Source organism: Triturus cristatus, chromosome 9, assembly GCF_964204655.1.
Source record: "Triturus cristatus chromosome 9, aTriCri1.1, whole genome shotgun sequence".
Taxonomy (NCBI): Eukaryota; Metazoa; Chordata; class Amphibia; order Caudata; family Salamandridae; genus Triturus; species Triturus cristatus.
Window position 1 is genome coordinate 920,189,906 of NC_140592.1, and position 14,486 is coordinate 920,204,391.

General features: G+C 41.7%; 1 protein-coding gene across 1 annotated transcript in view; it reads left to right on the forward strand.

The window, feature by feature from the left end:
• Positions 1–14,486, forward strand: part of LOC146799059 (alpha-1-antitrypsin-like) — a 119,361-nt gene that overhangs the window by 53,980 nt on the left and 50,895 nt on the right. The window contains exon 3 of the mRNA XM_085626465.1: positions 13,099–13,369. Coding sequence (XP_085482591.1) covers positions 13,099–13,369 — 271 coding nt within the window. The remainder of the gene's footprint in view (positions 1–13,098; positions 13,370–14,486) is intronic.

The window sequence follows — 14,486 nt, forward strand, 5'->3', positions numbered from 1 at the left end:
CTTTGCTGACAGCCTCCTGCGGCACTCTCCCTGCTCTTCACGGTCCTCTACAATGCAAATGGGGCTCTGGGCACGAGGTTGAGAAGGTAAAACTTCAGCAGCCTAACCTGGTGACTGTATCTGACCTGTACTCCCTTGTGGTCAGGTTGCTAGTGTAACTTTGATTTGGTCCAGCACAACCAGATATCTCTGGTTAGCGCTTTATGATTTTTTGTACTATTTTACACTTTAATCTTTAAAAATCCATAACTCCAGTTCTACTGATATAATTTTTGTCTTTTTGGTCTTGTCTTATTTAATAAATGATACTATATTTTTCTAACTTGGTGTGGAATCCTTTTGTGTGGTGTTTTTCACTTTATTACTGTTTGAATTGTTGCAAAAATACTTTACTCATTAACTCTAAGTTAGGCTTGACTGTTCTTTGACAAGCTACCAGATGGTTGAGCAGAGGTTAATTTAGGGTTGGCTTGTGCCTCACCCTGACAAGGATTGTGGTTGCTGCTTGACCAGGGCTCATACCTTAGTCAACCAACAACCTAATTTGTCACGTTGGTGATCAGCCGTGAAAATAGGACTTGCGTTCATGCAGTGCTACACAGTGATTTTGTGTACTCCACCATCCCATAAATAAGACCAATTTGAGTTTTAAATTCTCCCTGTTTGGCCATTTTGCTTTTTTTTTACTTAATTCCTACTCTACCTGCCTGTTAGTGCCTGTTGCCCACCTGCAAGGATGGAGTTTGAGCTTGCCAACTGGGGGCTACATTATGCATATGGTGCACTTTTGCGCCAAGGAAATCAGAAGGAGTGAAATGCGAAACAGCTGTTTAAAAGATTCTCTGTATTTCACAGTGCAGACGGCAACCTGCTTGCACTTTTAAAAGAGATTAGAGATCCCATTGTAAGTGGGTGCAGTGTGTGACTGCACCCACCTGCAGGGGTGAGTCGGGGTCCATGGGATCCCCTTTCTCACCCCCAGGGGGCTGTCTTTAGGAGGCATAGTGAAAGTGCGCCACCTTGGGTACCTATCCAAGCATGCTAGGCTTTGTTGCTTTTTTCAAGGATTTGTCAGCCCTCCTACATTCCACGATAGGCATTCTACTGTTGATGTAGGTGCATTATCAGGTGTGGACATAGTGGAGGAGCAGTCTAGCGAAGGGGCCTCATGTTACAAGCACTAGTGGTTGCAGTATGTTACTGAGTGTATTAGGTGTAGGTATGTCTTGCAATTTATGCTTGTCTATAAAATAACCCATTCTCTCCCGGCCCACCCACCCCGATGACCCAGTTTCTTAAACAAAGGAGCATCTCCATGCTGAAAATACAAGTAAGAAAGTGAAAAGGTAAGTAAAAGAACAAGATGGGAAATACTCTTGTGGCAAAGTAGACAGTAAAGCGTAGCATATTGCAGAATTGCCTGGAACAGCTGCTGCTAGATGGGCAAGAACTTTCTTCTGCCCTCTTGTGCAGCGCTCGTGAAGTCTGAGAATAGCAAAATGTCATGGCCAGTGAATGACAATTTTCTCTCTTTCCTTGCCAGGATGTGTGATGTGTCTCTATGGCAAAAGTGTAATAGGCAAACTATACTGGGCCAAGCCATTGGGCTCGGAGGAGGTCTAGCAGCCAGGGATCTGTGCTTTTCCCCTATCACCTATAGTCACAAGAATGCATCTGTGCTGCAGGATCCAAAAGAAGCCTTACCATATAATACTGAATCGGGCCTATGTTGGCCAACTCTGTTGCCCGGGATACAGATATTATAACGGTGGGACCTAGCCTCTTAGTCTTCTTTTTTTAGCTGCAATGACTCAGAGGATATTTTCCATATTGTGTAGAGTCGCACCCTCTGTTGTGAGCGTGCCCTCCGCCATTGAAATATAATATTCCACCTCTGTTAGGAGGTCATCATGCTTGTCTAGTTTCCTTGTGATAGAGTCTGTGTGGGATGTGAGGGCATCCATTTTAGAGTCAATGAAGACTAAGCTATCTTGCATGCCTTTAAAAAAAAATTCTTACCCATATGCCCTTGAGTCAGGGACCATGTCTGCCTCATCGATAGGTGGCGGCCCCTGGGACCCCGCTTTGGAGCCATTTCTAGGCTCAAAAGACAGTTTTGACTGTTGGTTAGCAGCCAAGGCCACTAGGGTAGAAACGCCCCACCCACTCTGTCAGCCAACAGCACAGCACTCTCCATCATGGCCCAGTTTGCACTTGTACCAGCAGCCCCTGCTCCCCCTGCCACTGCAAAAGAATGGCAAACAGCCCCACGGATGCCGCACTGGAGCCTGACACCCTCGAGTCCATGTGGTGGTGGGGTCCCAGGGGCATGCATTAGTGGGGAATATATATGGTACCCCAGCCGCTGTGCAGGCATACCATAATCCATCCCACCTTAACCCTCATCCTGCACCAATGCCAAAAGTGGGGAAGCACAAGCAGATCTGGTCCCTAATGCAATCAGCCCCTGTGAGGAGAGATATGGTTGGAGCAGGAAGGAGGCCCTCCAGGAGTTGTGGAGTCAGGTTATCGGACCCTGCCAGTCGTAGTAATACACTCCTGAGCAGGCTCCTCACTCAGGGAGGATCAGCTCTTAGTTAAACCAAGGCCCAGGAAATCTGAGGGGCCCAGTGGCAACACCAGAGAGAGAGAGAAGATGCCTCGGAGTCACTTTGAGTGTGTTGCTGCAGATCCTGCTTTCACCTCCACCTGTTGTGGCTTTAGCACTGGGGAGGTAGAGCAGGTCTGGGTTCTCTAGGAAAGCAGTGTGTGCAGGAAACCCTGGTGCACAGGTCCCCAGTTGATAAAGAAGGGCTGCTCCTCTGGTTCACAGAGGCATGTACAGATCGCCTGATGCTCTCCCTGCATACCCCCACTGCACAGTACCCCAAGCTGCTAATACTCTCAGCATGGACAGCAATCAGTGCTCCCTGGCTACCTCACCATTCCTAGGATCCTGTCATTGGATGGACCTCTCAGCGGCTTTGGTCATCCTCATCTCCACAATCCAACAGCCCAAAGGTTTCCAGTGGGTCCACAATCTCAAGGGCAACTCCTGACGCACACTCTCCGATCCCCTAGTGAGGAAGACTGCCATCACATCGTCACCCATCACCAGCGCTCCTCACCTGGCACAAACAGCTGCAGTTGCATTTGCAGTCTCACGGCTCCCCCGCTGCCAGGTGTCATCTTGGCAAGGCCATATTTTCTATGGGTGAACATAAGTATCCTAGCACATAAAATATCATATAAACACAATTATGAGTCATTCCATTTGTCATATATTCTTCAATCTTTTCTTTTTATTGTATTTGAATTCCTCTGCCAGCCCACATGTGTTTCGTCAGGGGGTATGTCACCCTGTGACTTCCTAAGGGCTGTTATCCGTTAAAGTATCTCAAACATTCAATTGAATCACATGCCAATTTTCTGTACCATTCCTCTTGTATCAAGTGTCTTCCGGGCCCTGGTACAGATCTTTTCGGTATTTTTTGGATATCTTTCCGCCATCAGCCCATGTGCAGGCCTGCTGATCCTCAACCACGATCTTGGCTTGTGTGTGCGTAGTCCTGGCGTTCTGCAGGAGAACTCCAGGGCTACGAAATGCAGGACAGGACATTCCTAAAAGGAGGACTGGGCTGGTGAGACTTCACCAGGTGATAATAGTTGGTATGGATACATGATCAAATCAGTTTTAGACACATATTTTCGGAAGAATCAGCCATCCAAGATTTACACCAGTTTTGCATTTTGCCTCAATACAGGCTGCTTATCAGAGCACATTCAAAGAAGTAGCTCATTTTTCAGATGCTACAGACATCCAGCACTGTACCTGTTTTTTGGGAAGTAGCACCCAATGTGAAGTTACTTCATCTGTTACAATTTGGAATTCGACTGAGTTGTGTTAACCCTGCCACACCTTTTCGGTGCGTCCTGTAGATTTTATGTCCTGATGATGACCCTAACCATTTAAACTAAGCGGTCGAAACGTCAACAACACAACATATGTGGACTGTGTCTTTTAATATGATGGTGGATGTCAAAACTTTCTTGCAGGAACATTGATTTCAAACACTCTACTATCCCTATCAGCCACATGTATATATGTCTGTACATAGCACGAAGCACTTTTTTTTACCAAAATCACTCTCGATGGGCCGTCACTTTTTAGGAGCACTTTTTAAAAAAAAAAGTTTAGTTTTATATAGCCCGAACCAGACCCGAAGATATCAGGTATCAGAACGCTTTACATGAGCACCAGTTTTGGTACAGATGGACACATTCATTTTTGTTAGGTACGGGGAGATTAAGTGATTTGCCCAGAATCACAGGATGTTGAGCGTAGTTGCCGACACTCAAACCTGGTTCCCCAGCTTCGAGGTCGAAGGCTCTAGACATAAGGCTACATCCTCTCCCCAATGAGATTTGAGATATGATTAATGCATAATATTTGTTATGTATCAATGTATATATTCATGACTGAGGTTATACTCAAATAAATGCACTAAATGCATAATTGCAAACCTACGCCTTTGAGGGGTTTCTCTATCTCAATACTGCCTCTATTGCCATGAAAGTCAAGGGTCACACTTTCCAATCGGAACCACCTTTTACATGGTTAGATTATGTGGCATGAATGACCAAATTATGTATCAAATGTATTTAAATTATGTGAAAAGATGCAGAAATAATGCAGTACAACATTGTGCACCGTATTATTACTGCTGGATTGGTGGAGCTGGGATAGCGCCTCACCCTCTGTACAAAGCCTTTTGCACATTTCCTTTAACCAACCATGGAGGGCTAGTTTGGTGGCACAGGCGTTGGTCTTGAGCCAGGCTACAGACCAAATTCTACACACAGAACTAACTGGGCATGGCTGGAGTCCTTGCAAAGTGGGCTCGGTGGCAAATGGGCTGGTGTAGTGGCTGCAGGCCAAGCCTTACAAATAGAGCATGCTGTGCACGGCATGTGCCCAGAGTCCGATGCTTAAGGCGAGTACAAGTTCTTCAGTGCCGTGGCGTTTGCTGCATGCTGTGCACAGACAGCCAGCTGTGCATGACCAAAAGCTCTATGTAGAACTTTCAGTGCTATAGGGCTAGTGAAGATTTGGCATCAGACCCCATATTACGCAGCCAAATGTAATGCACAGCGTGCTTGGTGCAACATGGCCTAGCTACAAGATAAAGAGCAAAATCTGGTTTAGGCTCAAAGGCAGCAAGGCCAAGCCTGGGATTCAATAATAAACAAATCAAGAGCCAGTGCTGCGTTTAACTCTGGGAGGATTTTTTGTGATGACCTGAATGAAACAGTGTCAAAAAAACCACTTTTTCAGTTTGATTTAATCAAAAACATTCTATTTCCTTTTTCTAATGCATTTAAATTAATTCAATGTTAACAAAATTTGTTCATATCAAAATAAGAACAACCAACATTACGACATGTAAAACATCAACATTTTTATACTGACTTTAGACATTTGTGTGACACCACTACATACACACTGCATTCAACCTCAAGTATACTACACAGACATCCTCAATTGACAACAGACATAGTGAAGCTTTGATAAACACAAACAGGCCATCAATAGACAAAAACCTAACACAGTTTATAGCACTACACTTTTTTTGAATTAAACAGATTGGCCGACAGCGGAAGGGTCTACGCGTTTCGAATCCCTTTGTGTACAGGGATTCTCATCAGGACCAACACTTGCTGGAATAAAACAAAAAAGAGTGTTTTACTAGACTGGCCCAGCTGTATTGTAATGCACCTGCACACACTGTGCTAAAATCTTACCTTAATCTAAGTGTTTGAAGCACTGGGCTGCGACGTAATTTCTGAAAGAGCCCATAGCCTACATGAATGAAAGACCAACGTTACAAACCTGATCAGCAGACCAATGCACAAAAACACTAACACTAAGTAACAAAACCGCCAAACGGAAAATCTTACTTGTGAGGTAAAGCTGTAAAAGTCGACAAGCGGAATATCCTTTACTCGCTGCGTTTATAGGGAATCGTACGTTGGTTTTGTGTCAAGTCGGAATATCTTTGCATGACATAACGCACAGGGCCTTGGGTGGAGGAATCTTCTTGGCAAGAGCACCAAATGCAACTTCTATAAGACGGGAGGGGAGAGCTAATCAGTGCGGTCCTCATAGTTAAATAACTACAAACGGGGCCGTCAGGGAGAATACTCTTACCTTCGACGGACACGACTATTCAAATGCCCTCACTTTCCCGGTCTGACTCCATTATGGTTTGAATGCAAAGGCGGTCCCAACGTCCGTTTAGGCAGCCCGGGTCGCACTCAAAGGATCATGGGAGTGGTAGTTTTTGCTTGGTTATTCTTTGCGTTAGTTCTTCAAAAGACGATTGAAGAAAACTTTATGCGGTCTAGTCAAGGAGTGACAATTGGACATTATCATAGACGGTAAATCTCTGAGAGTTCATTTAAACCGTCAATGGACGTATTACATTTTATAATGAGCATGGCTTCTCTTTGAAGTAATTTAGCATCAAGATCACCACCTCGGTGATCCTGTTCGACTTTGGAAATTACAGTCCATTGGAGTTCCGTTACCGTGTGATTTTTTTGATGCCAATGATTCACCAACGGCGCATTTTGTACATTTTTGCGGATTCTTGATTTATGCTGCTGGATTCTTCTAATCCTAGTTTCCTGGTTGGTCTTTCCAATATATAATTTGTTGCATGGGCAAAAGATCCCATAAACCACAAATTTAGATTTACAATTAGAAAAGGTCTTGTGTTTCCAATTGATTCCGTGATGGGAGAAAACATTCCCTTCAATGGTTGAGTCGCAGCAGACACATATGCCGCATTTATGATGTCCTTGTATTGGTGGTAGGCTTAACAAACTTCTTATGTCGGGGCTTTTTGCTTTGGGTAGTGCTGCTCGCACTATCTGATTGGCAATGCTTTTATCCTTTTTAAAGGCAAATAACGGAACTTCATTTAATGTCTTGTCCAGGTTCTTGACCAAATGCCAATTTTGGTTAATGATCTTTTTAAACCAATTAGATGTTGGGCCAAAAGTTGAGACGCATACAATCCTGTCAGTTTTGGATCTGTCTCGTCTTTCTAGCAGAACTTCACGTGGTGTCCACCAGGCTCGTTTGATTGCTTTCTTCAAAAGCTTCTTAGGATATCCTCTGGCTAGTAGATTGTTCTTTAATTTGTCAGCATGAAAAAAATATTCATCTTTAAATGAACAATTTCGGCGAATGCGCAGAAATTGCCAATAAGGCAAGTTTTCTCTTAGGCTGCGTGGATGGTTGCTTGAATAATGCAAAGCCTTGTTTCTATCCGTTTCTTTCTTATATAGTGTGGTTACTAGGCGTCCATCTGTGGGGTACACTTCCACATCCAAGAATGGCATTCTGGACTTGGAATAATTCAGGCTGAATTTGATATCAGGCGTTCTATTGTTCAGCCAATTATAGAAGGCTTGTAACTTTTCTTCATCTCCAGTCCAAACCATAAAGACATCATCTATGTAACGGACCCAGCTTCCGATACATTCTGCAAAAGGGTTGTTGTTATGGATGAATCTGTCTTCGTATTTAGACATGTAGAGGACCGCTAGTTCCGGAGCAAAGGGGCAACCCATAGCCACGCCTTTAATTTGATAAAAAAAGTCATCTTTAAAACAGAAGTAATTGTTTTTTAAAGCAAAAGTTGCCAGTGCCATGATGAATTGTGTAGGGACTTTTTCAGGTTTAGGTCTACTTTCCAAAAATGTTTCTATTACCGCCAACCCTTCATCCTGCGGTATCTCTGTATATAGTGATGTTACGTCTAATGTGACCAAAAAGTGCGTATTCTCTTCAAAATCCATTTCGACCAATTTGTTGAAAAAATCAGTGGTATCCTTTAGGTACGATTTGACCTCATTCATGAATGGTTTTAGGAAGAAGTCCACACATTTTGAAATTGGTTCTGTTAATGAATCGCATCCAGAAACAATTGGTCTTCCTGGTGGACATTTTTGGTCTTTATGCACTTTTGGCAGTACATAGAAGACGGGAATACGAGGGTGTGTATTTTTCAAATATTCGTATTCCTTTGTCCCTAAAAAACCTTGCTCAAAACCTTTTTGAAGGATGTCAAAAAGTTTGCTTTGTAATTCTCCTGTGGGATCTTTAATTATCTTTTTGTAGCATTGTTGATTTAAAAGTTGTCTGTTGACTTCTGTTATGTATCGTTCCGTGGACCAAATAACAATTGAACCGCCTTTGTCGGCTTGTTTAATTATTATGGATGGATCATTTTTTAGGTCCAATAGAGCCTCTTTCTGACCTTTAGTGATATTTAATTTGATGAATCTCTTTTTCTGCTTTTCTGCTTCGGTTATAGCTGATAGAATAACTTTTTCAAAGGTAATGAGTTCTTTAGGGACTTTTGTTGATGGAGGACAGAACCTTGATTTTTTCTTTAGACCTGTTGTTTCAATGTTCTCTCTCATTGGGTTGTCTGGAAAGAAGGTTTTTAAACGTATCTTTCGGCTGAACTCAATAAATTCTGTTTTTAGTTGTATAAAGTTGGTATCCTTTGTTGGTACAAAGGATAGACCCTTTGCCAAAACACTAAGTTCAACATCTGTCAGGATTTTTTCTGTTAAATTAAATATCGGAGATGCATTCAATTCTTGTAATTGGGGCGTCTTGTTGATATTTCCCATGGCTGGTTCGTATATCGGGATCTGCCTCGAGGTTTCCGTTGTCCTCTTCCTAAAAAAGGCGGTGGTTGTTGGAAATTTTGTTGATAATTGCCTCTTCTATTGAAGTCTGGACGAGTGTTAGGGTTCTCTATGTCACTTCCGCTAGATGATGATGATGTCTCCGAAATAGTGATGAAATTATTTCTGGATCTTCCTTGGTAGTCGGGAAGGAATTTTCGTGAATCTGGTCTTGAATAGAAATCACTCTGAAGATAGGGATAAACTTTTTCAAGTGAAAAATTCTTTTTATCTTTCTCGAATTTGGTCCCTTTTTGGTTGATTGAATAGTCTTTGAATTCTAGAATTTCTTTTTCCACTTTTTCCAAAAGTGCCTTTGCATCCGTAATAAGTTGATTGGATTTAATCTCGCCTTCTAAACTAGCGATTTCTTCCAATTGTTGTCTGGACAGTCTTTGTGCCGTCTCCACAGTGAGAACCATCAAATCTCTACTGTATTTGGTTTCAATCAGGCTGTAGCCTTTTTTGTAAATTGGGTCGTCTGTAAATATGACTGGTACATTGCGGATCTGAAGGCCTCCTGGGATAGTCCCTGCTCTCAAATGTTCTATTAGAAAGTGGCCATGCAAATCTGTCCTGATTTGTTTCTTTTTGAGTCTGATGAGTCTGTCAGATTCATTATTAATTTTAGCTGTAGAACTCAATGCGGCAGATGCAAACAATGGTGGGTCATTCAAAAGTTTTGCTATATGGTCTTCACTGTATGCAAAGGTGTCACTATCTGTCATAATTTCCACAAACACGACAATCACGAAGAATACTTAAACAATCTTACTATCTTTAGACACAACACACATGAAAAAATGACAAGAAATACCACTCAAAACTCATATGGTGAATTAGCGGCAAGCAGCCAATCTCCATAGAGTACTGCTACTTAAAAGGACACAATTTCTCCGTGTGAACAACCTCGCGAGTGTGCACCCGCTAGACAACTTAAAGAGCAAAATCGGGTTTAGGCTCAAAGGCAGCAAGGCCAAGCCTGGGATTCAATAATAAACAAATCAAGAGCCAGTGCTGCGTTTAACTCAGGGACGATTTTTTGTGATGACCTGAATGAAACAGTGTCAAAAAACCACTTTTTCAGTTTGATTTAATCAAAAACATTCTATTTCCTTTTGCATTTAAATTAATTCAATGTTAACAAAATTTGTTCATATCAAAATAAGAACAACCAACATTACGACATGTAAAACATCAACATTTTTATACTGACTTTAGACATTTGTGTGACACCACTCCATACACACTGCATTCAACCTCAAGTATACTACACAGACATCCTCAATTGACAACAGACATAGTGAAGCTTTTATAAACACAAACAGGCCATCAATAGACAAAAACTTAACACAGTTTCTAGCACTACACTTTTTTTGGTTTAAACAGATTGGCCGACAGCGGAAGGGTCTACGCGTTTCGAATCCCTTTGTGTACAGGGATTCTCATCAGGACCAACACTTGCTGGAATAAAACAAAAAAGAGTGTTTTACTAGACTGGCCCAGCTGTATTGTAATGCACCTGCACACACTGTGCTAAAATCTTACCTTAATCTAAGTGTTTGAAGCACTGGGCTGCGACGTAATTTCTGAAAGAGCCCATAGCCTACATGAATGAAAGACCAACGTTACAAACCTGATCACCAGACCAATGCACAGAAGCACTAACACTAAGTAACAAAACCGCCAAACGGAAAATCTTACTTGTGAGGTAAAGCTGTAAAAGTCGACAAGCGGAATATCCTTTACTCGCTGCGTTTATAGGGAATCGTACGTTGGTTTTGTGTCAAGTCGGAATATCTTTGCATGACATAACGCACAGGGCCTTGGGTGGAGGAATCTTCTTGGCAAGAGCACCAAATGCAACTTCTATAAGACGGGAGGGGAGAGCTAATCAGTGCGGTCCTCATATTAAAAATAACTACAAACGGGGCCGTCAGGGAGAAAACTCTTACCTTCGACAGACACGACTATTCAAATCTCCTCACTTTCCCGGTCTGACTCCATTATGGTTTGAATGCAAAGGCGGTCCCAACGTCCGTTTAGGCAGCCCGGGTCGCACTCAAAGGATCATGGGAGTGGTAGTTTTTGCTTGGTTATTCTTTGCGTTAGTTCTTCAAAAGATGATTGAAGAAAACTTTATGCGGTCTAGTCAAGGAGTGACAATTGGACATTATCATAGACGGTAAATCTCTAAGAGTTCATTTAAACCGTCAATGGACGTATTAAATTTTATAATGAGCATGGCTTCTCTTTGAAGTAATTTAGCATCAAGATCACCACCTCGGTGATCCTGTTCGACTTTGGAAATTACAGTCCATTGGAGTTCCGTTACCGTGTGATTTTTTTGATGCCAATGATTCACCAACGGCGCATTTTGTACATTTTTGCGGATTCTTGATTTATGCTGCTGGATTCTAATCCTAGTTTCCTGGTTGGTCTTTCCAATATATAATTTGTTGCATGGGCAAAAGATCCCATAAACCACAAATTTAGATTTACAATTAGAAAAGGTCTTGTGTTTCCAATTGATTCCGTGATGAGAGAAAACATTCCCTTCAATGGTTGAGTCGCAGCAGACACATGTGCCGCATTTATGATGCCCTTGTATTGGTGGTAGGCTTAACAAACTTCTTATGTCGGGGCTTTTTGCTTTGGGTAGTGCTGCTCGCACTATCTGATTGGCAATGCTTTTATCCTTTTTAAAGGCAAATAACGGAACTTCATTTAATGTCTTGTCCAGGTTCTTGACCAAATGCCAATTTTGGTTAATGATCTTTTTAAACCAATTAGATGTTGGGCCAAAAGTTGAGACGCATACAATCCTGTCAGTTTTGGATCTGTCTCGTCTTTCTAGCAGAACTTCACGTGGTGTCCACCAGGCTCGTTTGATTGCTTTCTTCAAAAGCTTCTTAGGATATCCTCTGGCTAGTAGATTGTTCTTTAATTTGTCAGCATGAAAAAAATATTCATTTTTAAATGAACAATTTCGGCGAATGCGCAGAAATTGCCCATAAGGCAAGTTTTCTCTTAGGCTGCGTGGATGGTTGCTTGAATAATGCAAAGCCTTGTTTCTATCCGTTTCTTTCTTATATAGTGTGGTTACTAGGCGTCCATCTGTGGGGTACACTTCCACATCCAAGAATGGCATTCTGGACTTGGAATAATTCAGGCTGAATTTGATATCAGGCGTTCTATTGTTCAGCCAATTATAGAAGGCTTGTAACTTTTCTTCATCTCCAGTCCAAACCATAAAGACATCATCTATGTAACGGACCCAGCTTCCGATACATTCTGCAAAAGGGTTGTTGTTATGGATGAATCTGTCTTCGTATTTAGACATGTAGAGGACCGCTAGTTCCGGAGCAAAGGGGCAACCCATAGCCACGCCTTTAATTTGATAAAAAAAGTCATCTTTAAAACAGAAGTAATTATTTTTAAGTTGTTTACTTGTTTACAAGATAGGCCTTCGGTGAGAGGCCATTTTGACAGCTCAGAGAGTTAGGGGTTTACGTTGGTCCTGGCTGCACTCCAAATGACATTTCAATAGGCATGGCATAGTTGAAATGTATCCTTCCTTCAGGTTGATTGGGAAAGTGCTGTATTTTTTTTTATACAAGTCTACTCTCAAGGTCCACTTGCAATATGGTTCATCAAGTAGTACAACGTGTAGAAGGTGTACAATGTTTCCTGACCTTGCAAGGTTTTCAAATCGACAGATTTTCAGCTGGTGGCATTCAAGCCCCTGTTGTAAAAAAAGTAGTCATGGCCTAGCCAATGGAATCTTAATAACAGTTAATTCAGCACAGATCTTTTGACATAGATCATTCGCCATCCACACAGCATAAGCTACGCTATAATGTTTTTCTTTCTGAGCTGAGCACCTTTTATGTGTAGAAGAGAAGTGGTGGTCGAGAACTTAAATTATCCTCTTTCGACATTTTTAACATTTACTGTAATCTTAATGACTATTCTTGACAAAGGGATGATATCTATAGGACTCTGTGGTTGTCACGGATAGAAAAAGACAATACTTGTAAACACACAAAATGTTAGTATTAGAAAATCGGTCATTTGAGAAATTATGGTCTTGGTGGTTTTGGGAGAACCAAGAGGCAATTCACTTAGTGGTATCAGCCAATTATGTATCAATAAACCAATTTAAACCTTACCCATAAGTAACATTTGATCCAACATTTGCATTAGCAAACCTTTTAAAGCAAATCTATGATGTCATCTTTTTCTCTAACACATCTGTAATACATCAGTATTGATGAATGATACAAAATATGGTTATTTTATGAGAATCCCCTCTCTCTCTCTGCCTTGAAGGAAAATGGGAACATGTGTTTGATGCCAATCTAACCAAAGAAGACAATTTCATGGTGGATGAGAACACAACTGTGAGAGTACCCATGATGGAACGAGAAGGCACCTATAATTCATGGAGGGATCATGATTCATCCTGCGTCGTTGTGCGTCTCAACTATGCTGGGAATGCTTCAGCCTTCTTTATCCTGCCTGATGAAGGGAAGATGAAGGAAGTGGAGGAAGGGCTGTCAGCTGCTACACTACAAAAGTGGAAGCACACACACCGTGAACGGTATTCTTCAACCATTTCACAACATACTAGGGTTATGTTAACTAAATCGTCATAATCTGTAGTGATAAATGTGAATGTTTTCAGTACATAAAACCAAGACACACTTGCTATACAGGAACAATTTTTTGGTCTTGCTTAAAGACAGTGTTAGCTGTCTGTTGTCGAAGACATATACTTTCCAATGCAGTATACATACATTAGGCTTTGGATCAGCCCATTGGTTGACTTTCTTGTTAATCTTATTTGCTGGCTTATTATTCAACGGTGTTCCATTGTCTTCATGTGTTTGTCCCTCCCCTAGAGCACAGCTATATTACCATTGTTTTGGGTTGGAAGACCTGTATTCTTTCACGACAACTAGGAACTACTTTTTTCTTTTGTCCTCTTTACTGTTTGTTACTTCCCCTTCTGACACTCTCGCCCACACACACTTTATGTTGCTCTTCCACCAAGCTCACAGGTTGCTTCAACACCCATCCCCGTCCCACCCAACGTATTTTATTTTTATAATTCATCTCAATTACTTCCCCACCTCTCCATCATCATTGTCGTCACTCGACTGCAGTGTTTAATTGTTACTCTAACCCTTTGCTCAACCATTTCTCATCTCTCCTTTCAGTCCCGTTTTTTTATTTATTTCCCTTTTTTTAACATTTTGGGAGTCTCCAACAACTGCAATTTAATTTGCTCTCGGCAGCTCTATTTGCATAGTATCGAATACATGCATGTATTGAATCTCACTGAGGCTAAAAGCCAAAATGGCTACCGTGTTATGACATGGTATTGTTTTGTTCCTCTGTCCATGTAAAGCCAGAAGGCAAGATCTAGTGGATTTTCTAGACGAAAGGTGAAACTGAATAGCTACAAGTAGCAGAGGACCTGTTAGGTCTGCATCCTTCACTAAGTATCTGATGTGGAGTTCTCTCGCTGAGCTCCGTATTCTCAACATTTCTAACATCATGGCCTTATATCATGCTTAAATTAACATTTCATCACTGCATGCCGAAAACTCTCAAGTTTGGATACCACACAATCGTTTCCTTTACCAATACAACGAATAGACAAGACACTGCAGGCAAACACATTCATTAAAATCCCACATAAATATATGTATGCC